At 40.8% G+C, this 15,521-nt stretch overlaps 3 protein-coding genes across 4 annotated transcripts in view; 1 reads left to right on the top strand and 2 right to left on the bottom strand.

Moving 5' to 3' along the window:
* The window catches only part of SLC38A6 (solute carrier family 38 member 6), a gene marked incomplete at its 5' end in the record, with an annotated part of 59,402 nt that extends 56,523 nt beyond the window's left edge, over nt 1–2,879 (bottom strand). Inside the window, 2 exons of the mRNA XM_080927309.1 lie at nt 1,225–1,355; nt 2,772–2,879. Of these exons, the coding sequence (XP_080783435.1) occupies nt 1,225–1,355; nt 2,772–2,879 (239 nt within the window). The remainder of the gene's footprint in view (nt 1–1,224; nt 1,356–2,771) is intronic.
* A 122-nt stretch (nt 2,880–3,001) lies between these two features.
* On the top strand, nt 3,002–10,466 carry TRMT5 (tRNA methyltransferase 5). 2 transcript variants are annotated; one of them, XM_080927288.1, is made up of 6 exons: nt 3,002–3,118; nt 5,198–5,838; nt 7,648–7,772; nt 8,741–9,392; nt 9,748–9,812; nt 10,047–10,466. In XM_080927288.1, the coding sequence occupies exons 1-6, from the start codon at nt 3,114–3,116 to the stop codon at nt 10,104–10,106; spliced, it is 1,548 nt and encodes a 515-aa protein (XP_080783414.1). In that variant the 5' UTR covers nt 3,002–3,113; the 3' UTR covers nt 10,107–10,466. The 2 variants fall into 2 exon arrangements, with proteins under 2 accessions (XP_080783414.1, XP_080783415.1); XM_080927289.1 differs by lacking the exon at nt 8,741–9,392 and having other exon boundaries at nt 9,748–10,466.
* A 3,700-nt stretch (nt 10,467–14,166) lies between these two features.
* Nucleotides 14,167–15,521, bottom strand: part of MNAT1 (MNAT1 component of CDK activating kinase) — a 130,554-nt gene continuing 129,199 nt past the window's right edge. Inside the window, exon 8 of the mRNA XM_080927340.1 lies at nt 14,167–14,515. Coding sequence (XP_080783466.1) covers nt 14,395–14,515 — 121 coding nt within the window. The 3' untranslated portion in view covers nt 14,167–14,394. The remainder of the gene's footprint in view (nt 14,516–15,521) is intronic.

The raw sequence follows: 15,521 nt of genomic DNA, 5'->3' as shown, positions 1-15,521 counted from the left end.
AGGGTATACCTTTTCATTGCTGTTGCTTTGTTTTGTGAAGTAGGGTCTCACTTGAACTTATATGGCTGAAGAAGACCCTGAGTTTCCAATCTTCCTGTCCCTACCGGGGCCAGTCCTACAGGGGAGCTTCAGAAAAGGCTTTGTTGTCGCAGGCAACCTGCAGGTGTACCCTGCTCCCTGAACACCTCCCTCAGGAGCAGGACGTGTAAACTGATGTCAGTGATCCTGGCTCTCAGCGAGCGCTGTGCTTACGTCTTAGTTTTAAAGAAAAAGTTAGAAAAGAAAAATACGAAAATAAGAGTAGATTAAGTTTAAAAAGCTTGTAGAATAAGATAAAGGACAGTCTTGTGTGGTATATGATGTGTTTGTTTTTTAGGCTATTATAATAAAAATCAAAAAGTTGAAAAACGAAAAAGAAGGCTCTTAAAACTTTCTCTGGCTCTAAGCATCAAGTCCAACACAGGAACAGGTTTCTTCTTTCACCGAATCTTTAGTATGTTTTGATAAATACCATTATATCACAACTGTTACAGCATTTACTACACCAGCACGTGGAATGCACCTCGGAGCAACAGGCTATACTGTCTACATGTGTAAAAGGCTTCGCCATCTAGGTTTGTTTAAGTATACTCTATAAGGAGCATCCAGACGAAACAGCATTGTACCATACTTCAAAACTCTTAGCCATGGCTACTCCCCTGTCCTTGTTTTTGGTTAAACAATAACAATTCCTAAAGTAAAGTAACTTGTTTTCTGAGATCCTTACCTTCTGTGCCCTATGGACTCCAGTAATGGCTGACTAGGAGAGGTGCTTATCTATCACATGGCTTTCTCACCACTTACCTTATCTCCAAAGCTTCCCCTAGCAACAACCTGCCCCAAAGGGAAAATTCTCAGAGGCCTTCCTTTTCTGTTTTGTGCCCTATAAGCCAACAGACCTGCTTCTTACACCAGCGTCCTGCTTTGCTGTTTCAAATAAAGCCCATGATATCTTAGAGCGGGCTCCCTCTGGACATTCCTCACAAGAATACCCATCCCCTTAAGCAACGTATGACTGACTGAGTGTAGCATTCCTTCAAACCACAGACTAGTCGGGCACAAGGGGAACAAAACAGCGCTAAAACCTCAGAAATAATCCAACTAGAAATTGTAGACCAGTAACTTCTGGAATCAAAATTCCTTATCAAAATGGGAATGTGATGATAATATGAAATCGAGCCTCACCTAAATCCGAGGATACCCGTATTAGCCATCACATAAGCCAAGCCGAGGATGCCGCTTCCCATGATGGCGTTCATCACATTAAAGACAGACAGACCAAATGAAGCACCAGGGGATCCCTGTCTGCGAGGTTCCTGTAAACACACCATTGAGCCCCATTAAATGTCTGAAAGGGAAAGTTAAAACATGTGGAAATGCCACTGACAAACCATGGAGCCGTCCTACACACCTGAGGATTTGTGTGAACACTAACTAACCAGGACATGGCTAATTCTCTTGTCTATGTAACACAGGCTAGAATCATTTGAAAAGGGGGAATCCCAACTGGGAGAATGCCCTCATCAGACTGTCCTGTAGGTGTGTGTGTGGATTCCTGATGGGTGTGAAAAGACACAGCCTGTTTTAGGTGGTAACATCACTGAGCGGGCCTTCCTGGAGAAGAAGGAAAGCAACCTGAACAAGCCAGAAAGGGCAAGTCAATATTTTCTCTGTGACCTTCGTTTCAGTTTCTGCCTCCAGATTCCAGCCCTGACTTCCATTCAAGATGGCCTGTAGCTGTAAGATGAAATAAACCCTGCCCTTCCCTTTCCGTCATAGTCCTTATCACACCAAGAGGAGCAAATTGGACACAACACTTGTTCCTTTTCCTTCATTTTGACCTATTAGTACAACTCGAGGAACCTAGTCTTCCATGAAAACTGCTTCTTCATTACAGGGCCCAGGCTGGCATCAGTAGGAGCCATGGCCTTGTGACTTCAAGGGATCAAGATAGGACAAAGGGTGGAGACCGAGAGAAGGAAGAGGCCTCAGCTCACGTGCTTCCTGAAGAATCCCAGTGTCAGCATGGAACTTCTCTGTCCATAAGTCTTCCTCCCCAAGTACTAGGACCCCAAAACTAATCTTTTATTTATATGCCTAATGAATTAAGTCCTCCCAGCAAGAAGGATGATCAAGAATAACTTACAGGGACAATATAAGCAAACCCATCAGCTGTTACAGTCCAGGGATTCATAAAAAGTGGAGGAGCGTCAGGACTGGAAAGCAGCTCTAAATTAGGGCGCTTTTCTAGCATGCCCAAGGCCCTGGGCTGGACATTCAGGACTGAAAAGGGTACGGGGTCCCTGGGACACACACAGCCCACTACACCGGGTTCAGGTTAAGAACGACCTATGTGTACATTACCAGAGACCTCTCGTCTTCACTTACATCTTGGATTTCTGTATTAAAGTACCTATAGTTCACTTTTCTCTTCGCCCCATGAGAAAAGAAACATCGTGTAATGTTCTTGCAAAGACCTCACAAGGCTATGGGGAACAGAGGCGACAAAGACACAAAATCAGTGAGTCACAAAACCCTGGTTTCATCCCGCCGGTGGTCCAAATCTCACTACTGACTGGGTGCTACGCGCTGCTGCCGCACTCCAAACTCGGCTGGGGTCAGTGGTTCGGGTCCCACCCTAGGGTCAGTCCCCTCCAGTCCAAGATTCTTCTTGCAAGCTCTGGAGGATGCCAAAGCTCAGTAGCCCGGAGCAGCCAGCGAAGCCCACTTACGTTGCTTAGCAACGGACTCCACTCTTCAGCAGCCACCGCCTCCTCCGGCTGCTGGGCAGAGACGTACCAGCCTGGCTCGGCTTGAATGCTGTCCCGGAACGTCTGCATGGTGCTCCGCGACCGACTGTCAAGTAAATCAGCAAGCAGCTTCCCCTAGCTTCAAGCACCGGGCAGAGAGGCTTCAGGGGCGGAGCTACGGATCTGGTCCTTCCGGGCCCCCGTAGCGAATCGCAGCCCAGAAGAAAGGCGCGCGTCCATAGGGTCTGACTGTAGGCGGCCTTCGCGGCCAGCAGTGATGACGTCACCGCCTGCAAACGACCCATTTCCGAGCTGCACCAGAGCATGAGGTGAGGGTTCGGGTCTTAAACCGATCTCGACTGATGCTGGCCCTGGAAAGGTGCAGCTGGTGAGGGGGTGTCCGGGGTGATGCAAAAGACCCGATGGCACTGTGGTGGGACTCGTGCTCTGCTCTCTCGCCCAAGGAGCGCAAAAGGCCACCAGGCCATGCATCTCATTGTCCACCGGCTGCTAAGCCAAGGCCCGAGCCCTTGGTAAAGGGGCTAGTCAAACGCATGATAAGGGCTGGTGTAGCTGAGTGGCAGGATTGACTAGCATGAGTAATGCCCAGGATTAGGTTCCCAGTACCACAAAAATCTTTTCATGGTTTTTATCCACACTTTACAAATGGAAAACTGACACCTCTATTTACAGTGTCAGTAAACTAGAACTCAGCACTAGTTCATTAAACTTCATTGTTTTATGTTATAGGATCCCTTTACCATTTACTTGTTATTTTAAAAGATGGGACGCATCGCTAGTATTGTGCTTCAAACAACACGGTGAATACTGAAGCTTTTAGTTGTAGGCAGTACAGTATGAACGGCATCCTAACAGTACACTAAGGTCATGTGGGAAGGGACAAATCTCGTGTGTCTAGACTAGCCCGGAGGATGTCCTTAACTTTTGATCTTCTTTCTGAGTGCTGCATTACGGTGCCCTGGTTATGTAGTGCTGAAAACCCATGGGTTTGTATGTGTGTGCTAGGTACACACTTTCAGTTAAGCTGTATCCCCAGTTTTAAGGTCAGTTTTAACCAAGGTTTTTGTTTTTTGAGGTCTGGCCTCAAATATATTCCAGGCTGACCTTGAACTTCTAATCTCTTTATTTCCTCATGCTGAGTTTATAGGTAGGCATCACCATGTCTGATACTATGTGATTCTGGGGATGACCCCAAGGTCTTTTGGGTGTTAGGCAAGCTTTCTACGCTGAGCAACTTGGCACCTACATAACTTTGGGTGATTAACCTACTCCTTAGCTTACAAACTTCACAGCACAGTTTCTGATACAATAGCCCGTAAGAATAAATAAGATCTCCTAAGAATATCCTAGTAAATATTGCCATTGGTGGCATCATATACAGTGATCATTTCGTTTAGAGACACCCCATAACTCAAATTTTATATTTCCTGTTCTATGTGTGTTCCGAGAAAATTGTGAGCAGGGTTCTTTGGGTACAGGAAGGCTGCTAGACCGCTAATCTGTTCTAGGTTGAGCAGACTGAAGATGCAGATGTATTGTTTACCAGGGACAATAATCACACTGACCTGCAAGAGAAACTGCCCTCCCCTGCCTTCCAAACCTTTTGTCAGAACTTGGCAGGTGATTTGAAAGGGATTTATATTTTCATTCTTTTTTTAATTGAACAACTTTATTTAAAAAAAAAAAGATAAATGTACATATTTTAAGCACTTTTGCATAAAAGTATATGAATACATTTTTGTCAGTATTTGATTTTTTTAAAGGTTTGATAGTATGCATTAAAATCTTACTAGTTACAATGAGCATAAAGTACATGTAAAACAAGATGTAACCTGGAAATAGTCAAAGTTTTCTTGGTGTGTAAAGATTAAGCATAATGGTTTTTCTTTTTCTTTTTTTTTTTTTTTGGCCTTTGTTTTTTCTTGAACTTCATATAGTCTGTGAGTTGTTTCTGGGGTGTTCAGAGCTTTCTGAGGTTAGTATCCAATTATCAGTGACGGCATATTATGTCTGTTCTTTTGTGACTGGGTTATCTCACTCAGGATGATATTCTCTAGATCCATCCATTTTCTTAAGAATTTCATAAAGTAATTGTTTCTAATAGCTGAGTAGTATTCCATTGTGTAAATATACCACATTTTTTTTTATCCATTCATCTACTGCAGGACATCTGGGTTCTTTCCAGATTCTGGTTATTATAAATAGGGCTGCTATGAACATTGTGGTGCATGTGTCTTTGTTGTATGTTGGAGCTTCTCTGGGGTATATGCCCAGAAGTGGAATAACTGGGTCATCAGGTAGGACTTTGTCTATATTTTCATTCTTAAAAGCCCTTGTGAAATGTGCTCACATGCAACTAGATAGTGGTTTTTGGTTATTTTCCCTAGATTCTTACGGAAGCCATTTGATTTCTCAAGAAGACTTCTGCAAACAGAATGGTGTCACCCCAGTGAATCAATATTGCTGTTTACACTGGTACTGAGACTTAGGAAAGCACCTACTGTTTTTTTATTGGGTCAAAGACAAGAATTCTCAACCATGCCAGAAGTAGAAGCAAGCCTGAGAGATAACGAATTGTTTTCACCACCCTCTGATGTTCGAGGAATGACAAAACTTGATAGAACAGCTTTTAAAAAGATAGTATCCATCCCTGTGCTTAAAGCAAGGAAAGAGGTAGTCAACAGATTGATGCGAGCCCTCAAGAGAGTAGCCCTGCAGCGCCCGGGCATAAAGCGTGTGGTTGAGGATCCCAAGGATGAAGACAGCAGGCTGATCATGTTGGATCCCTACAGGATGCTCACCATTGATTCCTTTGAGAAGGCAGAACTCGGTGTTTTAAAAGAACTTGATGTCAGCCCACAGTTATCCCAATACAATTTGGAACTAACATATGAAAATTTTAAGTCAGAAGAAATTTTGAGAGCTGTGCTTCCTGAGGGTCAAGATGTGACCTCTGGATTCAGCAGGGTTGGACATATTGCACACTTGAATCTCCGAGATCATCAGCTGCCGTTCAAGCATTTAATTGGTAGGTGGATTATAGTCAGATTCATATTCTTAAAAAAAAAAAAAGACATTCTAATTTTAGTGTTTTTTTTTTTTTTTTTTTTTTTTTTTTTTTTTTTTTACAGTGCTAACTTAAAGAAGCAGGGTAGTTTAGTTTTGATTTGAAACCAAATCATAAGCACCATCTCCTGTTTTGAAAAGCATTTTGGAGTATCTTCTTCATATTCACAGTGTTGGCAGAGACTTTTGGGTCTACACACACACACACCTACCTCTTTTGTTATATTAAACATAATCCTTTGGTCCAAAAAGCCATTAAGCCTTTGGGACAATGGTCACTATGAGGTTTTGAAATTTGGTGTTTGAGAGTCAAATATACAATGATAGTGACTGACTGATTTAGCCAAGTAAGCCTCTTTTTTATGGTAAGTATTTAAAACTTTTTAGAGTGCTCCTAGCCTTTTAGAAACTATTTACGTACACCCTACTGTTGTAGCTCCAGGAAAACCCAAGCCTTCATTCTTTAGATAGAAGGATAATCAAAATCATATTTTATATAAATAATGTACATGCATTCTGTTGGCTACTCTTTTTAATACAATAATTTTCAAAATGTGTGGGAATTATTCCCAATTTAAAATGTAGCATTTCGTCTCAATTGGACTTGATAATGCCATCTGCTTTCTCTTATTGACAGAAGACATTAACACTGCTCAGTGGTGAGGACTCCGCTCAGATGTGGGCTTTCATACTATAGGGTACCCGTTTACCCTAACTCAAAACTTTCTTTATGTTAAAAGTGAAACATTTCTGGCTGGGGCGATAGCTCAACAAGCTTACCAAGAAAGTCCAAAGCCCTAAGGCTTTCTTGTGGAATTACAGACTTGCTTTTAGTGTTATAAAATTTCATTTAAAATTAACTTTTATATCTTAGAAGTTAGTGAAAGGCAACCCATCCATGATTATATATGGGTGGGACACAAAGGTGGGTGGGTAGGGAAGTCAGGTGCATCTGGGAGGAGTTGGGGGAGGGGTTCATAGCTTCAAAAAGTTTCAATTGAGTTCAGACATAAGCAGAGCACAGTACGTGTCCATTGATTATTTTACATATTCTGAATTCCGATAATCTCATTGTATTTCAGTGAATTTATATTCAGTACATTTTACTAACATAAAGATGGAGTTCTTATGAGAACATAGATATCTAAAATTTCCAAGTGTTGACAAAAAGATACAGACTTGAAGGCTATAACAGTATGTCATTTCTGATATATACACTGCCTTTGTAGCCTTTCTGCTATCAGTGTGTGACTAAAGATTTATTGAAGTAGAACATTTTTAATTTAGGTCAGCCTCTGAAGATCCCATGTCTCCTTGGCTGTAAACATTGCTTGCTGATACACATTTTTGAACTGTAGGCATTGGCTTCAGACCTACAGCAAAAGAAACGGTTGGTGTGAAGCCAACAGGACAAGCATATGGCATTTGTCGCTGCATTTCTGGGGCCGTTTGTTGTGAGGTCTTCACAGTGTCTCATCTCATAGTCGGTTTCAGATAGTCAACTCTTGCTTTTATTTGAATATGTTTAAGGAAAATGAAGAAAACCAGTAGACTGCAAGTCCTCAAAACATTTTTTTTTAAAGATACCCATACATTTTCCATATGTGTTGGCTGTCAGTCATTAACTTATCTCTTTGATTTTTAGAACTGTGGGCAGAATTACACATACCAAGAACAGTTTTTATTTGTAAACCAAAAGAAAATGTAATTCATTTATATTAAATATTTTTAGTTTTAATTTCACAAACAATAATGAATGTTCACCTTTTAGGCCAAGTTATGGTTGACAAAAATCCAGGAATCACCTCGGCAGTAAATAAAACCAGCAACATTGACAATACTTACCGAAATTTCCAAATGGAAGTGCTGTGTGGAGAGGAGAATATGCTGACCAAGGTACTGCACCGTTTACCAGCTCCAAGTGAACGGCAGGACTGATGCATTCCTGATGCGGTAGGAGTGTAGTGTGCGACTCCGAGCAACTGCCGTGCTCACAGACTGTAAAAGGGTTTGGTTGAATTCTGCTAAGATGATAGATTGGAGCGGTCCTTCGTTAGAGATTTTAGCTGTGTGCACTGAAATTAATTGCCCATGGTCAGTTAGTTAAGTGACAGAATAAGCCAGGGAACAGTGTGCAAAATGTTCTTTAAACACTTCACCTGCCAGGCTATTCCTGGGGCATTTTCAGGGGCAGAAACTTAAGAAATGTTTCCAGCACTGGCCAGGGCATCCTGTTTAAGCAGAGGGGAGATATATACCTAAATGAAATTAAGGCCCCAGGAAACAGAAGAAAGATGTATCAGATTTGTCTAAGTTAGGAACTTTCTGGTCTTCAATTTTTTTTTTTTTTTTGTTCATAAAATGAGGGGCTTGATATGTCTAATTTATAGACATGAAATGTGCAAATTTTAGTAATTGTCTAAAAACAATATCTCAAATTCTAATGATGTCTCCCTTTTGCAACCTGAAAGCTGTGGGGGCTACTTGCTTGTTGTGAGGAAATGCTCTACAGTAGGTTCAGATGTTTGCTCTTGTTTTTTCTCTACATGATGACATAAAACCAGGTAGATGGCTTTTCTGCAGAATGTCTTATGTGAATGGGAGTCAGCTTTAAGACCCTTTAGAATGTGAACAGCTGTTTGACTTTGGAGAGCTGACTTTTCTCTTGAAAAAATGGTGAATACAAGATACTTACTAGTTCCAGAAATGGTATAAACAACAGGATTGTAATCAGAATGTTTATAAGTGAAGTTATTTGCTCCTATGATACATGTGTGCTCTTCGATGTGTACATAACCTGTCCAGTTTTGGTGGACAGACTCTAGATCCGGTAAGATTAACTAAAAACATGATCCCCTTTTTAGGTTCGAGAAAATAACTACACATATGAGTTTGATTTCTCTAAAGTGTACTGGAATCCTCGACTCTCTACTGAACATGGCCGGATCACTGAACTTCTCAACCCTGGAGATGTCTTGTTTGATGTTTTTGCTGGGGTTGGGCCCTTTGCTATTCCAGCAGCAAGGAAGAACTGCACAGTGTTTGCCAATGATCTCAATCCCGAGTCTCACAAATGGCTGTTGCACAACTGTAAACTGAATAAAGTTGACCAGAAAGTGAAAGTCTTTAACATGGATGGAAAAGACTTCCTCCAGGGGCCAGTCAGAGAAGAGTTACTGCTTAGGCTAGGACTGTCCACTGAAGCAAAACCCTCTCTCCACATTGTCATGAACTTGCCAGCCAAGGCCATAGAGTTCCTCAGTGTTTTCAGATCACTTCTGGATGGGCAGCCATGCAGCTCAGAGCTCCTACCCACAGTGCACTGTTACTGCTTCTCCAAAGACAGTGATCCAGCTAAGGATGTTCGTCAGCGGGTGGAGGCTGTGCTGGGCGTATCTTTGGAGGACAGTAGTTCAGTTCACCTCGTAAGGAATGTGGCCCCTAACAAGGAGATGCTGTGCATCACCTTCCAGATTCCCACTGCTACACTCTTCAGGAACCATGCCTTCAGTCTGCGTGAGTTCTTCACAATGGCATGTAGAGTATACTACCTTTAACAAAGCTTGTGAGTTGTGGGGTGTTGCACCTGTGCCTGCATGAGTGTGTGTGTGTGTATTTGTAAGTAGGGAAATTAAACTAGTTCCAGTCGTTTTGTTTGTGACCCCTTGCCACTTAGTTTAGAATATTTGAACTTCTACCAAGGTAAGTGGTTTAGTTGAATAGACTTGTTTTGTTAAAACAATAAATTCATAGCAATGTTTGTTAAGTTGAGTAACATAAAATAAATAAAAACCAAATCTTAAAATACTTTCTACAAAGGATATGCAACTGTTAAAAATGCTCTAACATGGGCTTTCTGAATTTGTTACAGAGAATGACCAAGAGCCACCTCTTAAACGGCAGAAGACAGGAGATCCCTTCTCAGGAGAACCACAGGTCACATCAGATTCTTAGTTTGAAATGCTTTCTCCCTCTCCCCAGTAGTTCTTATGTAAAGAAGCACAAGATGGAAGACATTGTAAACGTTAACACTCATATCTGTTATTAAGCCCTTATGATTTCCTCCTGTAAATGGAGCATTACCCAAGTAAACTGAAATAAGATGAACTCCTATAGTGTATGGACTGGTTTATGTTTCCATTGTTTTTCCTTTCCTTTTTTCTTTATCAGGGCTTGGAACTCTGTTCTCTTGCTTTGGCCTCCCAGCTGTTGGAATTTCAGCAGTTTTAAAGCAGGATTGGATGGGCCAGTCAGATGGCTCTGTGGGTAAAGGCACTTGCTCCAAGACATGGCCTGAGCTTGCCTGGGATCACCGTGGAAAAGAAGAAACTCCTGAATGTTTTCTTCTGACCTCATGTATACACTAAAATACTCATGCATACACATGCACAAAATAAATGAACCAATTAATAAACTTACAAAATTAGGTAAGGATTTTATAATTCAAGTTATTATTTTTTTTAGATAAATGTGCTTTTAATAGTGTCTATCCCTTGGAAAGATAGTTGAAGACAGATTAATTCTATTCTGCTTAACTAGGAAGGCATTTAACTACATTGTAGTTATTAGTGGAAGAGTAAGTATATAACTTCTCAGTAAAAGTAATACAAAGTTAAATCATGTAGATGAGGCATAAGAAAATGACATCTTTCAGGCCAAGTATGTGATGGTGTAGAGTAGGAAGGCAGCTTTAATGTGAAACATGGCCATAGTGCATTTATACAATTGACATTTGAATCGAAATATCCTATTTTATACACTTCACACTATTGAAAAATAAAACGTTTCCATCCTCGTACAAATTAGCAGTAGCTGTCTTTTTGAAGCTCTGTATTTTGGGGTATTGGCGCAAGTGCCAAGGGAATGTTTCCTCTTCCAACTATTTACTGAAGTTAAGGCGCTTCCATCAATAAAATTAGAACCTATTCATGTGCTCTGTAATGACAAATATGAGGAAAATAATCTAATCCTCTCAAAAATGCCTCTACTCCTCCCAGAAGCCAGGAGTTGCCAAATAAAATCTCAGTACAGGGGTGGGACCGACTGGGTTAAGGCCTGCTCCCCAAGAGGAAAAGGCATGTCCTAAGATGGAGGGGTGGCATGAGCTCCCACCCCTAGCCAAGGGGTATTAACATTGGTGGCTCCTGGGAGAGGATGGCTTTTAAAGGATAAGCCCCCCATATGTCAACCATGCTCCACTGGATGATCCCACACACAGGAGTACATGGTTAACACAAACGATGTGGTGGGTTATCACAAAAGGTAAACTTGGGTGGGTCTGAGAAGAGTAATGTAAACATAATCAAAATGTGTTACATGAATTTCTCCAAGAATTAAAATACACTTTTTTTTTTTTAAAGTGTGGAATAGAGTTTATTTAGGGCATGGAAAGGGGAGTTGAGGAGAGAGGAGGGAGAGAGAGAGAAAGAGGAAAGTGAGTAGAATATACTTTTAAATGTCTTCCAGGATAGGAATATGCTTGGTTAATGTTTTAGTTTCACTTCTGTTGCTATGGTGGAGAACAACTTAAAGGAGAAAGGGGTTTATTTCAGCTAACACTTTGAGAACACGGTCTATCACTTGTGAAAAAGTCAGGACAGGAACTTCACGTGGCTAGCTGACACATCAAAGCAGAAAAAAAGAATGCATATGTACACTTGCTCACACTCATTCTGATTGAGTCACCTGCTCAGGACCCCTACCTTGGCAATGGTGCTGCCCACAGCAGGCTGGGACTTCCTTCCCTCCACAGATATGCCCACAGGCCAACTCAATATAGGCAGACCGACACTCTTCCTAGGCGATTTGATTCTAGGTTGTCAAATAGACAATGAAAAGTAACCATCATATTTGATACCATATGCTTATGGATTGAAACCAATATTTAGCAAAATTTGACTATTAAATAAACTATCAGATCTCCAATTGTAGACATCATAAAAACTGCTTAACTACATCTTGAGATTTATCAATAAAATTATGGCAAGTTGCTTAACCTCATGATATAAGTATCACATAGTGCTTTTAAGTTTGTCACTGGGAACATGTACTAAGTGACCTCTGATCTAGAACACTGGTTACAAGCTTCAGAAACTTGGCAGGCAAATGTAAGTGAGGGAAGGCAATCAGTGGTGAGAAGTACAGGGAGGTGCAAGTGAAGATGGAGGTAACACGGCAGGAAGCCCAGGGAAGAGATGAGCTAGAGCTGTTTTTCTATCTAAAAGCATTCAAACACAACTTGTCCTAAGACAACCCAAGTAATACACACCGATACAGGTTATGAGGCAAAAATGTAGACTTCATTCACTCTTTAAAAAAGTGCTACAAACTGTCTCCATGTAGCCATCCTGTGATATATAAACAGTATGATTATAAATGAAGAATACTTACATACTTTTATAAATGCTGAGCCCCTCCCTCCTCTTTCATGTAAGTTTAAGTAGTGAACCAATGGCTGAAGTCTAGGCCCACCCTAACCTTAACTGACTCCAGTTAAAATCTGAGCTGGGATGCTCATTGATATACATGCAGTGTTGAAATTATGAGATCCTTACTGAGTCATGATCCAAGGCTACCACCGGCCTATTTTGTGATGTAGGTGTATTCCAGACCATTATTTGCTTAAAACAAGTCATTTTTTATGTAATAAACTTGAGAACTCTTAGGATATCAATGAGATCATCCATTGAACATCATTTATATCCTGCAGAGTTAAACACTTGCTCTGTAAAACTTTCTGGAAGTCTTTCTATAATGGGATTACCAAGACCTGGTTTGAGCATAGCAACTGTTTCGGTCACCTCTAGAGCATGGCCTCTAGAGCCTTGCCACTTGGGTTTGAATCCTGGCTTTGATGCTTTCAAGTTACTACACACCTCTATGTGTTAGAACAGGGGAGGTGATAACTGAATTGTTTGTAAGGATTAGCAAACGTGGGAAGCATGAAGCACAGTGCCCGGCAATGCTGTACAATGGCTACTTCTGTACTAGTGACACAGATACTTATGTAGATGAAAGGCTTGCCCACTGTCTCTCTGTATCACTGGAAGGGTGAGAAAAAGTACAAGATTCATTTCAGAACATTCCCATTTTTCATTGACATTCTTTCTCCCTTTCATTTAATCCAACAGATTCAGGTAAAGATTTCTAAGTCAGATGCTAATCAGAGCTTGAGTTTATTAATCATCCCATTAACTGTAGGTGTACTGATTGCTGCACATGAGAGCAGCAAAGCCCTCGGCGTGGGCTCATGGTCATTACTTCATCTAATTTATATACTCGGCATAAAAGCATGAAATAGCCATAGGCAAGAACCAGAGTAGATTTGGATTAAGAAGTTGATCTAATTCTAGCTTTTTACTAATTTACATACATACTCTTGGCTTATTCAACTTCTTAGGTTTCTCATTTATCAAAAATGAGAAGTGTTAACTTTCAGCAAAGACATTTGGTCCCACAAGATACACTGAAATGGATCCCCACTTAATGAAGATGGTTTTGTTACATATGACTATTAACACTAACATCACCAAAAACTTGATTTATTTAACTCTACACCCATAAAATTAGTATCTATTGTGACAGAAATCTAACAGAGCATTCTTTAATTTCCTTGAAAAGCCTATGTTCCACACCCAGGGGCCCGTTAGACAGACGCACACAGGATGGGATGTTCATGCATCTGTCCAACTCACACCCTAACTAAACAAAATCATGAGCACAGTAAAACCCCTTGGAGTTTTTGTGGAAAACTATATCAGTCTATAATTTATGCAGAGAAATTTCACTTACATGGTACCTTTTCCAGTCTCAACATCTCATCATAAAATGAGCTCACACTGGCAGTGAAAGGTGCCATTGATGTATTAAGTTTTATTAGCTCACTCCTTTGAATCTGCCATTAAAGCAAGTTAATGCCGTGCTCTGGTTTATCATGGGTATGGCTCACAGCTGGGAACATATTAAGTTTGCCTTACTTTGCACTGCTCAAAACAGTCTCTGAGACTCAGACTGAGGAAGGGCCACATTACAGGTTGGGCTTTTCTTGACAGCCTGCTGCTAGGATGAAACATATGCACTTGTCTGAACCACTATTAATAAGACATTAGAAAAAAGGAAGTTTTATAGAGAGAATATAGACTTGGATAATAACACTGAATGTTATAATCAAAAAGGCATTTGGAAATATGTTCCAGAAAAACACTCTAAGAAGAAAACCCCACAAAATGTACCATAAAGTCAAGCTTTATTTTTTAAAAAAAATGTATAAGTCAAGGGCATACAGGCAGATCATTTATTTCTTCCCTGTCTGAAGAATAGAAGTAAAAAATAAATCTCTTCCACAAATCTATATGCAACACATTTTTCATCTTGGTCCAGACTGCAATAAACACATGAACACAGCAGCCAGCGGTGGTGTGCTGTGCAGCTGCGTGGGCTATGATTTTACACATCTCTTTACTTTCAAACCCCTTGGTTTGGCTCCGAGATCCAAATCTTATCAATGAGAAAATACAGGTTATCTGGGCTGCCAGAAAAGCCCACTGAATGCATCCTGCAGCGCTCTGTGACAAGCAAGAGAAGAAGTATAGCCTCCAGCAAGGTCCCGTGGAGATGCGGCTCGGACATGGTTTAAATACCTGAAAGAAAGCAAAGTACAGCCTTGATGTGAAAACCCAAGTCAGTGACAGATCACAACACAAGTGTAAAGCTGACTCCACACTGGGAAAGGAATTCTGAGACTGAAGTGTTCAGGTTTTTATGAATGAACATTACTTTTTAAAAGGAAACATGCCAACTTTATATATGGACTGCCCAACTACTACTAAGTTACAAAGGATGATGAAGTCTAAGAATAGTCCTTATAACCTATAAATCTTGATGAAATGTTAAAATGTTCACTGTTTCACAATTCCCAGTGCTGACTGTTTGGTGGGAGGCTGTTTAGGTATCCAGTGGATGCTGTCCTGTCCAGCATGCTCCTGATAAATGCACACACAGCATGACTCTATTGTGCTACTAACATTTTTACCAAAGCATAAAGCAAAACCTTACATATGGAAAACAAGCGCAGCAAGGAAGAGAGCACACAATAGTTCAAAATCGCCTCAGCATCCCAAAAGCATATTGTCTTCTTCCTTGCAAGGAAAGAAACTTTAGAAATAACAAGTCCACGAAGCCTGAGGCAGGGCCTAAACACTGAAACACTGACCTGAGAATCACAAGTACAGAAGAACTGAACCCATCGCAAAGACTGCTTTTACCGCTGAAGAATTCCTGCCTTCATAAAACTAGAAAAGGTCTAAAAAATAAGAGGAGTGACCTGTCAGCCAGATAGCTATGCTGCAGGAAAGAATAATTCCAGCCTTCCTTCAATGCCTCTGTAGGAAGCCACATGGGCCCTGGAAACAAAGCGGCTTTGCCCACTTTCAGAATTACAGGTATGACAAATGAATAAATCAGGAAGCAGGACATTTTAATAGCTTGGAACCTTTTCTACTTATTCATTCAAACTTCCTGTGTGTCAGGTTCTTAATGCATGAGCAACTTCTTATTTTTGACATAATAACAAGTCAGTTTTTTGTTCGTGTCTTTGCTTTAATAAGCCTGTGTATGATTAAAACATAAATGACAACTTAAGGAACC

The sequence above is a fragment of the Micromys minutus genome, assembly GCF_963924665.1.
Source record: "Micromys minutus genome assembly, chromosome: 1".
Taxonomy (NCBI): Eukaryota; Metazoa; Chordata; class Mammalia; order Rodentia; family Muridae; genus Micromys; species Micromys minutus.
Note: the sequence above shows the minus strand (reverse complement) of the source record. Positions and strands in the feature narration are given on the sequence as shown.

Coding starts and splice junctions, on each gene's coding strand:
- TRMT5 (XM_080927288.1), top strand. Junction 9,393..9,747: donor GAACCATGCCTTCAGTCTGC/GTGAGTTCTTCA, acceptor AATTTGTTACAG/AGAATGACCAAGAGCCACCT. Junction 9,813..10,046: donor CCTTCTCAGGAGAACCACAG/GTCACATCAGAT, acceptor TTTCTTTATCAG/GGCTTGGAACTCTGTTCTCT.